Raw genomic sequence first — 18,306 nt, forward strand, 5'->3', positions numbered from 1 at the left:
TATAGACAAGTGCAAAAACAACATTCATACATGACCAACTAATAATGCAACTCACAAGATTACAACCTCTTAGTTTATAGTCACATATACTAGACTCTTAATTTGTGCCTCAAAATTAATAAGAACCCTTTCAAAACTTTGTTACATGAATCCAAAGATACATTGCAAAGCATCCACAAATATTTCCTAATTAATCCAACAAAATCAAACACAAAAGTACCCTTAAAACATATTTGGATATTTAAAAGAGCTTAAAAGGCACATTACTATGTCAGATTTATGCTCAAAGTAAAGTCTAGAAATGGCCAATCACAAATCCACCATAAGAAACCAAGAACCATAACTCAAAAGTGTCCAAAAACCATTCAAAAGGGGGGGGGGGGGGGGACACATGCATTTTTTCACTTGAATAGTAAGATCCGAGCCTCGGATGGCTTTGAAACCTCCACTAATGGATCCAGAACGCCAGGAAACCCTTGGAACTAATCCTATTTTCCAAATATTTCCGCCAATGGGCCTGAAAAAGCTTAAAGAAAGGGTCCCACATATGCCTTAACGTTCAGGTCTCATAGAAACTAGAAAGTGTGACCTCCAAGGTTTCACAGAAGATAGGAAGGTCACGAGGGTCCCGGAATCGGTTCGAATAGGACATGAACCAACCAGAGAAGGCCGAATCGGCCCCTGAATTATTCGGATTGGTTCGATCCAAGATGGTGACGCGCGGCACTGTCACGGTGACGCCGCTAACCATCTTTTAAAAAAACTCTTTTTTTCCTTTCGACCCCATCATGACATGCGCGGTGTCACAGTGACACCGCGTCACTCGGTAATATTTTTTCTTCTGTCAGTGGTTCTTCTAATTGGTATTGGGCCAGGCCCGGATCCATCCAACATGAGGGTCGACTTCTTCACTAGACGGTTTCCAAAACCAGAACCCTCATGCAGGGGCGAAGCCAGAAAATTTGCACAAGGGGGGCAAAAATTATAGTAACTTTTTTGGTCGAGGGTACCGGAAGGGAATCCATGGGACCACACACAAAATTAAGCCTCTGCAATCATTTACAATAAAGACCGACTCCCTTTCATTTCAATTATTTCCATGGTGTCGTTCCCTTGAACTTTCTTAGGTGTCTTCGTCCTATGTGAAAAGGATATCTCAACCGTAAGACCTGGCTTACAAAAATTCAGTGGTTTAACTTTTCTTGGATTAAAGATAATTGACGATTAATGGATCTAGGGGCCAGGATCATCCAATCAATGTGGGTGCAACGAGAATGGGCCATACTCGTGAGCTGATCAAATCAATGGATCCAACCCCATACTACACATGGTGAGGGGCCAGAAGCTATTTGTTAGTTTGGATGTTGGTGGGTCCCGTAAACATAAACCCAATCTTCTCTCTCAGGCGAAGATGTAGTTAAAGCTTATCCCAATCATTCTCTCACTGCATTGCAACTAAAAAATTGCGTTAACGACGTTAAAGCTAACTTATTAAAGAGGAAAACCGTCTAATTAGGGATTCTTTATTGGAACGAAAAAATAGCATATAGATAACTGATAAAAGAGGGAAAGCGACAAATTAGGGATTTTTCTTTAACTCTAGTTAAAGAGACGGATTTTATTGCAAGAAAAATGCTAGCTTGGCGAATTTGTAACCAATCAGATCCAAAGTACATTCAAGCGGCTAATTAGCCTCTTGATGCTAGCATTCCTCTAAAAAATAAAGCTATTTTTTTTTTCCAAAAATTAAGGGGGGCAATTGTCCCCCTTCCCTTTCATGTGCCATCGCCCCTGCCCTCATGGAAATTATAGAAACTGCCATTGAGTTTGGAAGCCCCATTCTCCCTCTCTAATCGTCGGATCGTGGTAGGGGAAAGATCATCGGTCGGAGAGGAACACATCGGTCCTCGCCGATCGCCAAAAACGTTGTCTAGTTGTCGAGGGCAATGAACTTTTCCGATGACTTCTTATTTTGGTATATTTCCTTCAAAACTCAAATCCTCTTATAATTCGAATGCCTAAAACCTTTGCTCTTATACGAAATGTTGTTTAAACACTAACCAAAATGATCCCTATGGATCTTGGGCATTCAAAACAAAAAAATATTCAAGTTCCAACGAGATGGGTTAGAAATACCTTTAACCATGGCCGAACCTCCAAGCTTTGCAATCAGCCGAAGTCATCATTCTTTCCCGAGCATAGTGATGACTCAGAAACGCTCCTTGTTCTTCTCTTCCTTCTCTTCATCACTAGGCTTATTGGAAACCATTCCTTTGAAGGTGGGCACTCTTAAAAAGGAGTTGGAACTTGTGGTGAGAGGAAGAGGGAGAGGCAATGAAGCTCCCATAAAGCTTCAAAATAAAGCAAAATTCGTTTGGCTCTCTTGGTACAAGATTAGTGAGTGTTTTTAAGCTCACTTGCCATCCAAGAACTTTCGAAATACATTAGATTAGTTAATTAAGCAAAGGGCTGCTTAATGTAAGGTCACAATCAACTTTAGAAAGTTTAAAACATGGAAACTTTCAACAGATATATCAAAATAATTAAAACCATGAGAGTACCTTATGACTTATGAGGACATATGACGAACTCGATCTCCCACATCCACTTTATTCACAATTAATGGGCATTTTAACGAGTAATGCAGTGGTGCGAAACAGGGTTTGATCTTGCCATGCTTGGCAGCCATGAAAGTGTTTCCATAGAATGTTGGTTACCGAGGGTGCGTTCTTCAACCATTATGGAGATTTTCCGTCTAAAAATTAGAATTAATCGTTATCCTTTAGAGTTCTTTGGAAACATAATTGTGTTTTTTTTAACTTATCTCTTAAAATTCTCGATTTTGTGCGGCAGGTGATGTGGAGAACGTGGTTTCATGCTAAAAAGTTGGAGAATCGACAGTTTCACGATAAAAAGTTGAGAGCGGAGAGAGGGGAAGATCGTGAGATAGCGCCCAATTCTCTAAAGCAAGAACTTTCAATCCAAAAAAAAATGCCTAAAAATTAGGATGAATTCTTAGGCGAGTTGTTGAAATCGCTAAAGAACACATTCTCATTTTTTGAGGCTAAAAAGCAGAAATCACTATAAAAGAATGTTAAAGAAGGCACCCCAATTTTCTTCCTCTTCCACACTCCTTGCCTCTCTCCCCCACGCCACTTGATAAACCAATATTCCATGGAAAATTTTTTCATGGTCGCTGAACATGACCTTAGTTGTAGAGACCACCCTACCAGATATGTAACACAAATTGTGCTTGGTTGCATGTTGGGCTCAGCCGCATGGCACGGACCATGCTCGAGTAAACTAACTAATAAAAGGAGAGGAATGATACAACGTGTCAAGGAAAAATAAGTTGAATAGTATTCACATATAAAAGAGTTGCCCACGTGTTTAGGGTGCTTTTGCCGACCTTGCATTTACAACTAGCAATTATCCAAAATATTAGTTCTAGTATGGAAAAAGAAGAAAAAGAAAGTTTAAAAAAAAAAAAAAACAACTGTTAAGCTTTTGCACAAGAGGCGTGTGAATACATTAAGGCATATATGATACAGGTAGACTTGCAGGCTTTTATTATTTGATCACTAGAATACCCCTCCTATTAGAAAAGTTGAAAGAGGAAAAACACTATGAAAAGTACAAAAAATAATGTAGATGGAGATCATTAGCAGGGATTTGATAGCTTCCATTCGGCGGATGGGCTGTTGCATGTGAGAGCAGCCACCTCGTGAATGAAGACAAAATCGGTTGGAATGTGAGCATGTGTGGATGCTCTCACATGCAGCAGCCCATCTGCGATTGACACTAGCAAATCCCTTACTAGCATTAAGATGAAAACCCCTTGTTAAAAGAGGAGCATTGATGTGAGATACCACTTGAAAGTGAGGAAAAGTTGCTAGGCTATCTATGTGAATTTCTCCTCTCTCTATGTAGGTGCGTTTTCAGCATCTCTAAGGGCCGGGCTCTACGGAGTGGATATGAGAGGACCCGGATAATATTTACACTGAGAAAGAATAGGAGGAAGAAGAAGAAAACGAGAGAGAGAGAAACAAGTACGCTATTCTATCGTCGATAATTGAAAAAGACCGACCTGAGCTGTTATTTCACTAACTTTTGTAATTTAAGTAGTAAGAAGTTCTTTATTATTAAACCAACTGTCAAAAGCTATTAAAATTCCCCAAAAGCTGTGAGCAGCCAATTAAAAATAAATTGGAGAGGAGATGATTTTGGCCCATTATCAAAACATGGGAGTGCCCCGTATCAGTTGCTAAAGAAAAGAAAATCTGGTTTCCTTCTACTTTTATACATATAGATGGACCTCTGTGGATCATCTATTTGTTTTTACTTCAGAACCGGTCAAATTGTCCTCAAAAGTCCTTGGTCAGATGCACAGAGTGAAGTTTCAAAATTAAAATGCTCTTTCATATACTGACATTGTTGGTGCCATCAATGGACCCACGAAAAGTAACTCATACTAGGGGCATCTCTATAGGGCTGCACATTTAACCGCCTAAACCGATAAACCGAACCGAACCGGGCCTTTCGGTTTGGTTCGGTTCGGTTTTTTGTGGCATTGGTTCGGTCACGGTTTCGGTTTTCCATAAACCGTTTGGATCGGTTCGGTCACGGTCTAGGAGAAATTTCAACCGGAAAAACCGAACCGAACCGATGGACCGATGGTATTTTTGCCATTTTTTTATTTTTTGTTATAAATCATATATATATCAATTTTCTTTACTTGGCACACCCAAATCTAATGTATTTAACTAGAAAGAGAAGAGACCAACCAAAATGGGTGGTTCCAAGTAAATAAATGGGCGGAAATATAACACCAAAGACCAAAAGAATAACTTAGGCAGCAATCCAACTCAAAGAAATCGGATAAACCGTAAACCGAACCGAACCGATCCCGTCAAGATCGGTTTGGTTCGGTTCGGTTTGACCCCCAAACGGTTCGGTTACGGTTTGGAAATTTTCCAAACCGATGGCATCAGTTCGGTTCAAGAAATCCCCCAAAACCGAACCGAACCGAACCATGTGCAGCCCTACATCTCTACCCAAACTCTCTCTCCTTTTTTCCTCCTGCTAGAGAGATGCTAGTAAGACTCGCTCGTTCACCCAATTTTCTTACCTTTGTTTTCTATTTTGCTGCCTCTAACAACCAGGGCTGTGCATTATTCGGTTACAACCGAAATAACCGACCGAACCGAATTCGTTCGGTTATTTCGGTTCGGTTGGAATATCAATCGGTTCGGTTTCGGTTTTCATGGATGCCAAATTTCGGTTTTCGGTTTCGGTTTCGGTTTTGAGTGGAAACAATTCGGTTAACCGAAATAACCGAAATAATGATAAAAATCATTATTTTTTCAAAAAAAAGTGTGATACGGGCACTCCAAAGGATGATCAAAACCGTCCATTTGATTGATCACAACTTAATTAGGTTGTGCTCCAAAGATCACTTCGATTGGATGATCCTAGCCCTCCCATTGAAACCAAGATTTTGCATTTTCCCTCTTTTTTTCCACTATTCGGGTTATTCGGTTTATTCGGTTATACCCGAATAACCGAATTTTTAATCGGTTCGGTTTCGGTTCGGTTTTGAAATTTTTCGGTTCGGTTTCGGTTACCGAAATTTGATAACCGAAATAATTTCGGTTATCAAATTTCGGTTATTTCGGTTCGGTTATAACCGAATAACCACCCCTACTAACAACTCATTAACATTATGGGAAATGATGTATTTGCCCTTTTTTCTTCCTTGGGACACCCCTTTGTAGTGTTAAAGTGCAGTCATAGCTCATAAATGCATTAGAGGAGGCTAGCCCATGGAAGAAAAGGGAAAGGAACTTCCTAATGAATGGTTTTTGCTACTGTCCTAAAACATTATCATTTCTCCACTAGAAAAACAAGGAGAAGTTTTATTAAATTAAAGCAATTCCCTTTATTTTACAAAGGGAATTGCTAGCGTCCATCGCACAAGGCATGTTGAGGCTAGTCGCGAAATGCCTTTTGCAATGGACCCTAGCAAATCCCTTTTACAAAACCCAAAAAAAGAGAGAAATAATTCGATTCTAATCATGGGCTCTTTGGTCAAATTCAAGAGGAGCTGTTGCAAAAGGGTCGGTGGGTTAGTTGTCCCTTTTTTTAATTTTTCTCCTTCGAAATTTTCTGTCTTCTTTTCCTTGCCGCGTTTGAGTAGATAGATTCTTATCTTACTATAATAACAAAATGCCCGCAAATCAATCAAACCTACTGTTCATAGCTATCAGTATCTAACAAGCAAATGAGCGTATTCAACTTTCCTTCATTTCTTTTTCTCTTTTTCATGTTTGAAATATTGAAATTAGTACAAAATCAATGTAATGTAGGAGTTTTTTCCCACAGATCTGCACATCCTAGCACTATTTGAGGTGGTGAAACTCCAAAATCTTAATGGGTTCTTTTCAGTTTTCACTCTTCTACATTAGGTTCGTTATGCCCTAAATGATTATCCTACAAATCTGCAGGTGGGTCTCTTCTCTTTTTGTTTTTTTTTATTTGGTTTTTTGCCAAGTTAAGAAAATCCAAAATTTTAATGATGGATTTTCTTAAGATAGCTGAATTTGGACACCCATGAATTCAGTTTTGGAAATTTTTCATCAGAGAGAGAGAGGGGGGGGAGTGAACTGATCCTTTACCTTTGATTTGTTGTTATATGATCAGAACAGTGCATATATTCTATGCTTTCTTGCCGCCTTCACAGTCGAATATTCAGTAAGTTCCAAATCATGTACTGTTCTTAGAATTTTATTGCGTGTTTATAGTTAGATTATTCAAGTATCATCTGACCTTGTCAATGGATTTTTCTGTCATTGAATTTTCTATCAGTTTCAAATGTGTAACTGTTTTGAAAAATTTTATATTTCTGATGAGTTTGATTACATTAGTATCTGACCTTATCAATGGGTTTTTTCTGTTATAGAATATGCCTCAGGACAACCTAAGATCAGTTGTTTACAGATCATTGAAAAAGAGTCTCAATGTCCCATATGAAGGTTATGAAGGTTCAGATGAGACTGATAAAGTTTGGACAAGTAGAAAGTCCAAAACCTATTCTAGGCAAATAGATTGTAAAGGCCCAAATCAGCATCTCGTCCGCAATGAAGAAACGAAAGCCATTGTCTCCAAAGGAATCAATGAATTAGACACTCCCCCTTCATTTCAATTGTTGCAAGTTTCTAAAGAGGCTCAAAAGCTGAACCAAATGATCGATTTATGGTCGAAGGGGCCTAATGTTGATGGGCAATCTAGAGATATTGCAAGAGATCTATTGAAAGGTGCTTTGGATTTGCAAGAGTCCTTAATCATGCTTGAAAAGTTGCAAGAAGCTTCTAAGTTCATGGCTAAGTTGAAGAGAAAACAAAAACCAAAGTTCAATGAAGAAGAGAGTGTTTCTTTTGAAGAAATGGGTTCGAACCGATTTCGAAATGATAAGTATCAAAAGCAATTGGAAGCCCCACGACTTTCCGCTGATGGGTCTTCGAGAGATTGTGTTGAAGAACTCAAGAAAGTGATCAGAGATAGCCTTTCTAGGCAAAATCTGTTGTCAAACCATTCTGATGATGAAACATTTTCTTCGGGCCGACGAAAATTTGATTCTTTTTCAGGTGTTTGCTCAGAAAGTTTGAGCAGATCATTGACAGTTCCTTCAAACAGTGGGTTTAAGAATTTATGTTACGATGAAAAGGCAAGAACAGACAGTTCTTTTTCTTCAATGGAGCAGCCGAAGAAGGCAAAAAAGGCGAATTTGATTGCCAAGCTTATGGGTTTGGAAGAACTCCCATCAGAAACAGTTGAAATCTCCAAAAAAGAACAGGAGAATAAGAAGGTTTTTAATCAGTGTCGGCCAGTTTTCGAAGTTGATATGCCGAAGGTGAGGAAACCACAAGTTGTAGATCGCAATGCAGACCCCGGGGGAAGGAAGCTGAAGGAAATCATCGAAACTATGCAACTTAAAGGGCTTTTGAGGAGTAACCACACTGATGATTTTAGACATCAATCGTATCTTTCTAACATCCACGGTGAGGCACGGGGATTGGATGATGAACTCCCACCTATTGTGATCATAAAACCTCTGCATTTTCCATGCCAAACAGCAACGTCAATTCAGGAAGAGAGAGTTGAAGACCCCAAAATGAAATTTATGAAATCAGAAGCAAAACCTATGCATTTTTCATGCAAAACAGCAAAGCCAATTCAGGAGGAGAAAGTTGAGGACCCCAAAATGAAAATTTTGAAATCAGAAGCAAAACCTATGCATTTTCCATGCCAAACAAGAAAGCCATTTGAGGAGGAGAAAGTTAAAGAGCCGAAAATGATATTTATGAAATCAGAAGAAAAACCTTTGTATTTTCCACGCCAGACAGCAAAGCCAATTCAGGATGAGGGAGTTGCAGACCCTAAAAAGAAACTGATGAAATCAGAAGCAAAGGAACTTATGATTATAAAAAGTACAAATGAATCGTCTGGTAAGATCAAAGTTTCTGTTTCTCTAAATCAGAAACAGAAGAAAAAGGAGTTAACAAAGATTTCCATCAAAGCCGATAGGATGCCGAAAGCATTACCAGCTGCAAAAAAATTCGAAGTGAAGGAGACTGTGAAATCTTTAACATCGTCAAGATCTCAAAGCAACAAGAAACCTACAAAGTCAGGGAAGCCTGAAAACAGTTTGGGTCCAGCGAAGCAGCAGGCAATTAGTCGAGGAAGTACACGACAAAATCATAATTCATCGCGCTCAACACAACCCATTTCACAGACAAAGAAAAGCCGGATAAAGACAGCAAAACCAGTTAGAGAATCCGAAACAATGAGTTCAGTTGTAAGGTTCCCTTTTCACTAATCTTTTTAAGGATAGATATACTTTAATTTCTTCTTGGCAATTGTTTCCTTTCTGAAGTTATTATTGTGCTAGAATTCATAAAGAGAAACAAATAGACATCGAGCGTGAAATAGACTTTTCACATTGAGTGACCCCATAAAAATGGGTTTTTGAAAATAAACCCACTTTATATATTGATGAAAAATCAGTTGTCTTCTTTGTATCATAATTTTACCATTTGGTGTTGAGTTGAGAGCAAATGACCCATGTTCAAATATTCCCAGGGTACCATGCGTGTATTTCCACCAAAAGAACTACACCCCTAACATTTTCTCTTGGAACTTCCCGTTACACGAATATAAAGTAATAATATGATAATTATTATCTAAATTTACCAAACCTTAGCAGTAGTAGTTCCAGTAAAAATTCCATATCATTTTTCAAGGAAAGATATTAAATAATCCGTTCGGTAGCTTGCATGTGTAATAGTGCTATCTTTCATACAGGCTGAGAAAACTCAGAGCAAAGAAGATCGCAAGGAACCTGATCCGATGCATGATTTGCATTGTATTTCTGTAACAAGTAGCACTTTGCCTGCTGAACAAATCCATACAGAGACAAAGCAGGACGACTCTGAAATTCAGATAACAGGTAACCTATTTGTGTAATGAGTGGTAGGATTGTGATTTCTTGTCATTTATGTATCTATACATGTATGTATGTGTATGTTGATTGTGTAAAAATGTCTCCACCCGTGATTATCTGAACTTATCGCTCCTTTCTCAAGATACTGAGCCTCTTTTTAATACCCTCGGAATATTTGCATATAAGGTTATCAACTATTATTTGCAAATGGGACTATTTCTTCTCTGTCATGTATCTGCACATGCATATGTAGATTGTATAGATATGACATGACTGTGATTATCTGAACTTATAGCTCCTTGCTAAAGAAAGTCTAAAAGTATTTGCATATATGTTGATCAATTATTATTTGCAAATGAGATTATTTCTTATGTGAATAATAGTTATAATGGCTTTATATTTATTGCTATTTGATATAGTCAATGGCTTCCAATGAGGCCCTAATCTTCCATTTGCAAATAAGGTTGACTCAAAGTAACCTTATTTTTAAATAAGACTCTAGTTTGGTGGGATCCAAAGAGGTCCTTAAACTATATGAAGACTGATGTTTGAATAAACGATGATCCATTTGTTTGATTATGACATTTTGTGTGATTGCTAAGAAAAACTGTGAAAATTAACAACTGATGTTTCCAATCATTCAATACTAGTATATTTTTTGTGTTTTAGATACATTTCAATATGGAATGTTGGCTGTTTGTAAATCAGAACTTCCTCTCATTTCTCAAGAAATATCAAACTGCTACTTTCTTAAATGTCTACATGATGGAGTGGAGTGAATAATGAAGATGAGAGAAGGAGAGAAGGAGAGAAGGAGAGAAGAGAGATAGTGAATGGCTTGAAAGAGACAAGAAAGTTGCGCACTCCCTTCCCACAATTCAATATGTGTATTAAAATTATACAAAACGACCAATCTGCCCTTTAAGTGGCATTAGTACATTTAACACTCCCCTTCAAGCTGGAATGTACATAACTACATATCATACATTCCTAGTTTGCTACAATCATCCTTTAATCTGGCAGGTTCTAATGGTTTAGTGAACAAATCTGTAAGCTTGTCTGCTGATCGAGTGAACATAGTGCATATTTCGCCTCTCCGAATTCTCTGGCGAATGAAATGACAGTCTACCTCATTGTGTTTGGTTCACTCACGAAAGACTGGGTTGTTGGCAATATGAATCGTAGCCTTGTTATCACAATATAACCGTGCTGGCTCTGAAGGTGAGAATCCAATCTCGGATAGAAAGGATTGTAACCAAATCAGTTCTCCACTCGTATATGACATAGCCATGTACTCTGCTTCTGCACTAGATTTGGACACAATGTCTTGCTTCTTACTTCTCCAAGATACCATATTACCGCCAACAAAGGTACAGTAACCAGCTGTGGATCTCATGTCTGCAAGAGACCCTGCCCAATCTGCATATGTGTATAGCTCTACTCTTTCTACTCAACTCAACTCAACTCAACTCAACTCAACTAAAATCAACTCAACTAAGCCTTTGTCCCTCTACTCTTTCGTGACCATTTTTCCTGAAGCACAATCCTTTTCCTGGGGTACCCTTTAAGTACCTGATGATCTAAACTATTGCTGCCCAATGAGATGGACGAGGAGAATTCATAAATTGACTGACCACTCCTATAGCAAATGAGATATCGGGACGAGTAACTGTCAAATAAATCAGCTTCTAAACTAACCTTCTGTTTCGTCCTGGATCATCCAGCAGGTCTCTTTGGTCTGGAAGGAGTTTGACATTAAGAACCATAGGTTTAGATGCTGGATTTACCCCCATAGAACATGTCTCATCTAATATGTCCAAATTATACTTTCTTTGTGACAAAGACAACCCATAACGGGAACGTGCAACCTCAATGCTAAGGAAGTATCTGAGAAATCCGAAATCTTTGGTGCAAAATTCTCCCTGAAGGAAAATCTTTAATCTTCGAATGCCAACTTGGTCATTTCCCGTAATCACAATATCATCCATGTATACTATCAAGAAGATATACCCGTCAATGGAGTGATAACTGAAAATAGAGAGATCAACAGCATACTGTTTTATGCCAAATCGCAAAACGTCACTGAACCTCCCAAACCATGCTTTCAGAATTGTTTCAGCCCATTAACCGCTTTTCGAAGGCGACGAATGGAGGAACCCATCTCCGCCTGAGCAACATACCCAGGGGGTTGCTCCAAATAGACCTCTTCAGTGAGATCTCCATGAAGAAACACGTTCTTAACATGCAACTGGTATAATGGCCAACCACGGTTAATAGCAATAGAGATCAGCGCACGAACTGAAGGTTTCTTAGCCACATGTGAGAATGTTTCCTGATAATCGACTCCAAATGTATGAGTATATCCTTTGGCCGCAAGACGCGCCTTGAGACGCTCAATCGTCCCATCAGGGAGGTATTTAATGGCAAAGACCCATTGGCACCCAACAGGCTGTGTCTCAGAGGAAAGAAAAACCAGCTGCCATGTTTTGTTTGAATAGAGTGCTGCCATCTCGGCATCCATTGCAGCCCAGCAGCCAGAATGAGCTAGAGCATCTGAAACTATTTTAGGCAAAGAAACAATAGAGACAAATGAATGAAATGAAGGTGAGAGATGCTCATAAGAAACAAATTGTGAAATAGGATGGGCAGTAGTGCGAGAAGGAATATACGAATCAGAGACAAGAGAAGGAGTACCTGATTGAGATTGATCCGATTGAGGACGAGGATCAACGGTCTGAGATGGTGGCTTGGCAGTAGGAAGAACAACATGGTGTGGTCCTCGAGTGTATAACTTAGGCACAGATAGATATAGCTTCGTAGTAGTAGTCTCTGTATCAGTCGTCACTGGAGAGGTCACTAATGGCGGTGACTGCACTGGAAATAACAGGCTGGGCACCTCAACCGTAGACGGGGACAGATCAGAAAAATAAGAGGTATCCTCAAAGAAGGTGACATCTGCAAAAACAAAGGTTTCCGCAGCCGACGACTGTAACACTTGTACCCTTTTTTAGTACGAGAGTAACTCAAAAAGATATATTTTTCTGCTCTTGGACCCAATTTGTCACAACCAGGAGCTAAGTTATGAACAAAACATGTATACCCAAATACACGAGGGATCAAGGGAAAATGATCACCTAATGGATATAACACAGAAAATGGTGTCTGATTCGACTAGACAAAAGAAGGAAGTTGATTCGCTAAAAAACAAGCCGTGAGAGCAGCATCTCCCCAATAAAGCTTGGGGACACGCATCTGGAACATGATAGCACAAGTCATATCTAATAAGTACCTTATCTTCCTCTCAGCGACACCATTCTGTTGTAAAGTGTATGCACATGAAGATTGATGTATGATACCCCGTGAATCAAGAAAATGATTAAAGCCTTGACAATCAGAAAAAAAAAAAATTCGCACTATCAGTACGCAAGTAAGAAATGGAGCATTTAAATTGATTCACTAATTTCAAAGTAAAAGGTTTTAAATGCATTAAATACTTCAGATCTATCTTTTAACATGAACAACCATGTAGCACGAGAATAATCATCAACAAAGACAACAAAATAATGAAAACCATATAATGAAATAGTGCGACAGGGACCCCAAATATCTAAATGAACAAGTTCAAATGGATGGGACGACCTACGACTACCACGCGAAGGGAAGGACACGCGATGGTGTTTTCCCAACTCACAAGACAACGACTCAACAGAACTAGTCAAAAAAGGTAATTTGCGAAGCTTTTCGGCAGGACAATGACCCAAGCGACAATGCCACTGATATGCATCAACAAATGTTCAACGAGCAACACCAACAGGTGTCGAATCAAGGTAGTACAAGCCACCAACCTCACGGCCCCAACCAATCCTCGTCCCAGTCTTCAGATCCTGAAAAATACAATAAGATGGAAAGAAAGAAACGGAACAATTTAGAGATTCGGTTAATTGACTCACAGATAACAAATTTATAGGAAATGAAAGAACATACATAACCGAAGATAAATGAATGCCATTAGAGATGGGCACCATACCAACCCCAGAGACAGGTGATTTGGTTCCATCTGCAAAAATCAGCTTCAAGGGCGCCCATATTGGTTGATTTCTGCAAAGTGCATTTATGGTGGCGCCGAAAAAGGTGGATGGCACCTAAAAAAGTGGAAACCGTGTTGACTTTGCAGAAACCAACTAATAGGGGCGCCTTGAAGTTGATTTTTACAAGGGCGCCCTTCATATATATATATAGCAGAAGAGAAAAGGAGAGAATTATTTGAATTTCTCCCAAAATTCTATGAGAATTACACATCACTTTTTTTGACTTTTTTTAACAAAGGCACCCATTCAACCCACATATTTTCAATCCTACGCCCTCCTTTATGCTTTTTAACAAAGGCACCCATTAAAGCCACATAATTTCAATACTACCCCCCTCCTTTATGCTTTTTTAATTATGGAAACCTCTATAGATTGGAGGGCTAGGATCAGCCTATGGAAATGATTTTACGGGCACAACCTATATATATACTAGGATCCATCTTTTGTCTCCATTCACAAGGTGGCTGGTCTGACGAGCGACAGATCAGCCGCGAAAAGCCTTTTGCGATGGACGCTAGCAATTCCCATATATATATTTGTGTTGATTAGAACTGGACTCTCTGTATTATGTATATGCATGTGTATTATAATCATCACACGTGAATGTAGACAAATCATGTCGCGCAAATAGGTGTGTGTATGGGCTTTGGATACACTGATGATTTTTTTATTTATTAAAATTGGACTATGTATATATCTTATCTATGTATGTATACGGATGTTGTGTTAATGGGTGCATGGATGAATTATTGAATTTAGATATTGGGATGTAAATGTATTTGTTTGCGTACTTATGTTTGGTGTATGGATTTTACCCTTTAGTCTTAATTAGCAAAGTCTTTAATGACAGTGATAAACCTGGATTCCGATAACAAATGACATTACTAATCCTATTTTCTTGATTGCAGACTGCAGTGCAAATGACCCTAGTTCTTTTTGTGAACCTATAACAGATACCAACACACATGAAAAATGCTCCGTGTTTGCAGAGCAAGCTAACCAGCCCATTGACAACAAAACTACGAGTAGCAAAGCCACTGGAAAGGGTATAAAACTTTTGCTTATGAGCAGCCCATCATTCCTCAACTGTGCCGAAGAGCTTTTAAATCTTAACATGAATCAACCTATGATTTCCCAAACAAATGTTGTAGAATATGAAATGAGGAACGACAGATTGATCTTGGACTGTGCAAACGAGCTTATGGAACGAAAAAGCTACCAAATAGCGCTCGTTAATCATCCAATGTTACAAACCCATGTGGTGGGTCTGAAAGGTAACATTTCTTTGGATCAGTTGGTGGAGGAACTGATTGATGGGATTGAGAATTTGAGATGTTATGGTAATGAGGATGGTGATGAAGTTCTTACTAAAGACAGTCTTTATGTAAAGTTGGAGAGAGATGTTAGATGCAAGAACATGGTGGTGAATGGGTTGTGGGATTTGGGTTGGATGAATGGAATTTCTGCAGAAGAAACTGACAATATTGCAGGTGAAGTGGAGAAGCATTTATTGAGTTGGTTGATTGAAGAGGTTGTAACAGATTTAGTGTAGTATTAGCTAACTTCATACTTGTTTAAGGAGGCATAGCTTAATCTAGTTAGCCATGGAATACTAGCTCAAAGGGTTTATTATGTTCATATACGTCATACATGTCATGGCTACGATGTTAATGGTTGATGAAAGGTTTGCTACTTTGCTCCATAGAGATGTTGTAAAAAAGGTGTCTTTTGTGCAACCGAAAAAAGGTGATCCAAAACTATGTATTATACACTTGTAGGGATAAAAGCTTTTTTCTTCTTGCTTTGTTGAATGAGTGTTTTGGCTTTCTGAATACATGTTATTTGGCAAGGGCATTTTTTCCCCAACAAGTTCCTATGAAGTTGATACACATCTGGCTTTTCTTATTTACTCTTGAGAACCATTTCTAATATCTGTCCAAATAAATTGAACAGGTATGACTCACTGTCATCGAGTTAAGACATTGCAGGTATCAGCTCCGTTGATCTGATCAGATGATCTGAGTTGATCCAAATGCATCCTTTTTGGGCTGAATAAGGTTATTATGATCTTAGGGTATGATCATACCATCACAAATGCACCAGATCCCATCTTAACTCCGAAGTTAAGTGTGGTTGGCAAGGGTAGTACTAGGATGGGTGACCTCTTGGGAAGTCACCCACTGTTTTGGGATTGAGACTTAGCTCCATGGTCAAGGCTTTGTTCTTTAACCTCGAGGTCGGGGTTTGATCCTGCCAAATGCTGTTGAGAACACCTTAATTAGATGATCCAGGCCCTTGATCGATCAAGTGTCTTTTAGGGTTGTTTCAAAAAAAGCTAAACCATTGGTCTTTGTAATCCTTTTACACATAGGAGGTTTGTTCGGGACGGAACCAAGACAATGTTGGTTCCCTAACTACGTTCTACAATATCAAGTCTTGATACCACATGCATGCCCCCTTTGTAGGACTAAAAATTGTCCTCTACCATGAAAGTGACTTTCCGGGTAGTTATTCTTCTATAAGGCCACGTTTAGACATCTCATGTATTTGTATTTGGATTTGAGTTCGAGTTTTGGATACAAAATACATCAATCATCTTCTTGCTCATGTTGTAAGGAGGGAGGGGGGGGACGTCTGGCTGCAGCAGCAGCAAGGTCGAGGAGCAGCGAGGGTGAAGGTAATTGCCACAAATATTGATTTCCAAATAATGACTTGCAGAACAGAATTGAAAATTGGATTTTTTTTCACTATTGTAGCTGATTTGGAAATCTAAGGATTTGATCCAGTTTCAAATCTCAAGTGCAAATGTGAGAAATCCAAATCTAAATCTTGTGGAAAAGCACAGTACAACAAAAAAAAATGCAGTGGAACCCACATTATTAAATGATTCAAAGGTAAATTATATATTTGCCCTCTTTCATTCCCCAGATGACCCCCTTGTAGTGTAAAAAGAGTAGTCATAAATACACTAAGGGATGTGGCTCGGGAAAGAGAGAGGGTGGGGAATATACGCTTCCTGATTCAAATCATTCATCTGTTGTGCCCTGACTAAATTTGGCCTTGCCCCAAAAAAAATTCCGTATGATGATTCTAACCCTTGTTTCAAAATGTGGATGCAGATTGAAACGTAGCCAAAGAAAATCCTAGTTGACTCGGCACGATGCAGTCGGGATGTGGTCGGATAGTTGCAGGGGCGGAGCTACATGTAGCATAAGGGGGCAGTTGCCCCTGTTGAGTTGGGCCAAATCCTTAATAGGCCCAACTCGATTGGGCCCAGCCCCCTTTAAAATTTGAAGGCCTGCCCCCTTTATTATACAAGCCTATATAAGATTGCCCCCCTTATGCATAAATCATGGCTCTGCCAGTGGATTGTTGGTTGCACGGCTGTGTACTCATAACTCGGAAGAGTTTGAGGAGTTTTGATTGACTTTACAGGGAAAAATGCCGACTCGGATAAGAACGCAACCAAGGTAAATGGGGTCAACTCAGGGGAGTCCAAGATGACGTGAGGAGTTTTGAAGCTATGATTCTAACCTTCTAATACATAGAGGCTTTAAACATACGTCACGGTATAGAGCTTTGAAGATTATTTCTAGGGAACCCCATTTTCAAGTGGAGGCCCAAAAAATGGTTAGTTTTCATCGTGCAATTCTAGAGGCCCTTACTTTCAGTTATAAAACTATTAGAGCTACTATTTTCAAATAATTATATTTATCTTCAAAGCCATGTTCATATTTAAGTTTATATGCAAATAAATTTTACAGGTATCCAAAGAAGCCCTTACGCAATGACTTTGACTTTCCAATTAATAATCTACAACGATCCTAACCTTTTGTTTGAGTCAGTTACCCGAGTGTGAAAGAAAGCCTGACAAAAACCATTGGGACCTGGCCCTATACTTTCCCAGTGAGAAGATTGAGAAGACATGGGGCCCCTCTCAATTTCTACTTCTAAGAGAGGCTTCTCCAAACTTTGGGACTCTTTCTCCCCCAAACAACTGAAATCCACCTCGTGAGGAACATGGCGAATTTTCTCCTCCGACGAATATAAGAGTCTATAGAAATCTACAGTTTGTTTTGTGGTTATCTACTTATCTCCTTATTGTCCGTCACCTCTCTATTCTGACGTCAATCCGATTTCCTCGCCTTCTAGCAATAGCAATCTCGTGAATGCATGTGGTATTTTTGTCTCCTCTTAACCATCCCACTCTCGACTTTTGCCACCAAGCCTTTTGTAGTAGAATTCTATCATACTCCTCTTTCTGTCTACCCACCTCTTCAACCTCTTCCATGCTAGCGCCCCCACCCTCCTCAGCTTAACGGTCATAACTTTCTTTCTAATACCTCCCTTTCCCTTTCACGCATCCAAGCTTTTAGTTTCCCTTTTACAAAGTGCAGCTTCAAACCTATCACCACATCCGTTTGGCCCTCCACTTTGGCTTCTTCCCATCAAGGGCCCAATCTTTCCTCCATCTAAGGACACTCCAGCCATGCAATCTCAAATCTGAAAGGTCAAGCCCCCAAGACTCAAGTATCGGATCCAAATGCAGAGGACAGTGATCCAATACAGAGTGGGCAAGAGCTTTTTGGCATACTTCGGGGATCAACTCAAGCCATCTAGGACAAATCAAAATTCCATCTATCCTGCTAGAGTTCCACCCCAAGCGAATTGCGCTCTTAATAGATACAACCTAAGGGAAGATTGGATGTTAAATTGTTT

The 18,306-nt window shown here is 39.3% G+C and overlaps 1 protein-coding gene and 1 pseudogene across 3 annotated transcripts; both read left to right on the forward strand.

Moving 5' to 3' along the window:
* Nucleotides 1–6,134: 6,134 nt before the first annotated feature.
* LOC143846406 (uncharacterized) lies at nt 6,135–15,391 on the forward strand. 3 transcript variants are annotated; one of them, XM_077354840.1, is made up of 5 exons: nt 6,135–6,503; nt 6,705–6,750; nt 6,959–8,854; nt 9,361–9,505; nt 14,541–15,391. In XM_077354840.1, exons 1-5 carry the CDS (start codon nt 6,481–6,483, stop codon nt 15,137–15,139), a joined length of 2,709 nt encoding a protein of 902 aa, XP_077210955.1. In that variant the 5' UTR covers nt 6,135–6,480; the 3' UTR covers nt 15,140–15,391. The 3 variants fall into 3 exon arrangements, with proteins under 3 accessions (XP_077210955.1, XP_077210954.1, XP_077210956.1); XM_077354839.1 differs by having other exon boundaries at nt 6,137–6,503; nt 14,496–15,391; XM_077354841.1 differs by having other exon boundaries at nt 6,138–6,503; nt 6,700–6,750; nt 14,496–15,391.
* Nucleotides 15,392–15,659: 268 nt separating this feature from the next.
* Nucleotides 15,660–15,776, forward strand: LOC143847611 (5S ribosomal RNA; annotated as a pseudogene).
* Nucleotides 15,777–18,306: the final 2,530 nt, after the last annotated feature.

Source organism: Tasmannia lanceolata, unplaced genomic scaffold, assembly GCF_043159265.1.
Source record: "Tasmannia lanceolata isolate RefF3 unplaced genomic scaffold, GAP_Taslan_0.1 ptg000015l, whole genome shotgun sequence".
Classification (NCBI taxonomy): Eukaryota; Viridiplantae; Streptophyta; class Magnoliopsida; order Canellales; family Winteraceae; genus Tasmannia; species Tasmannia lanceolata.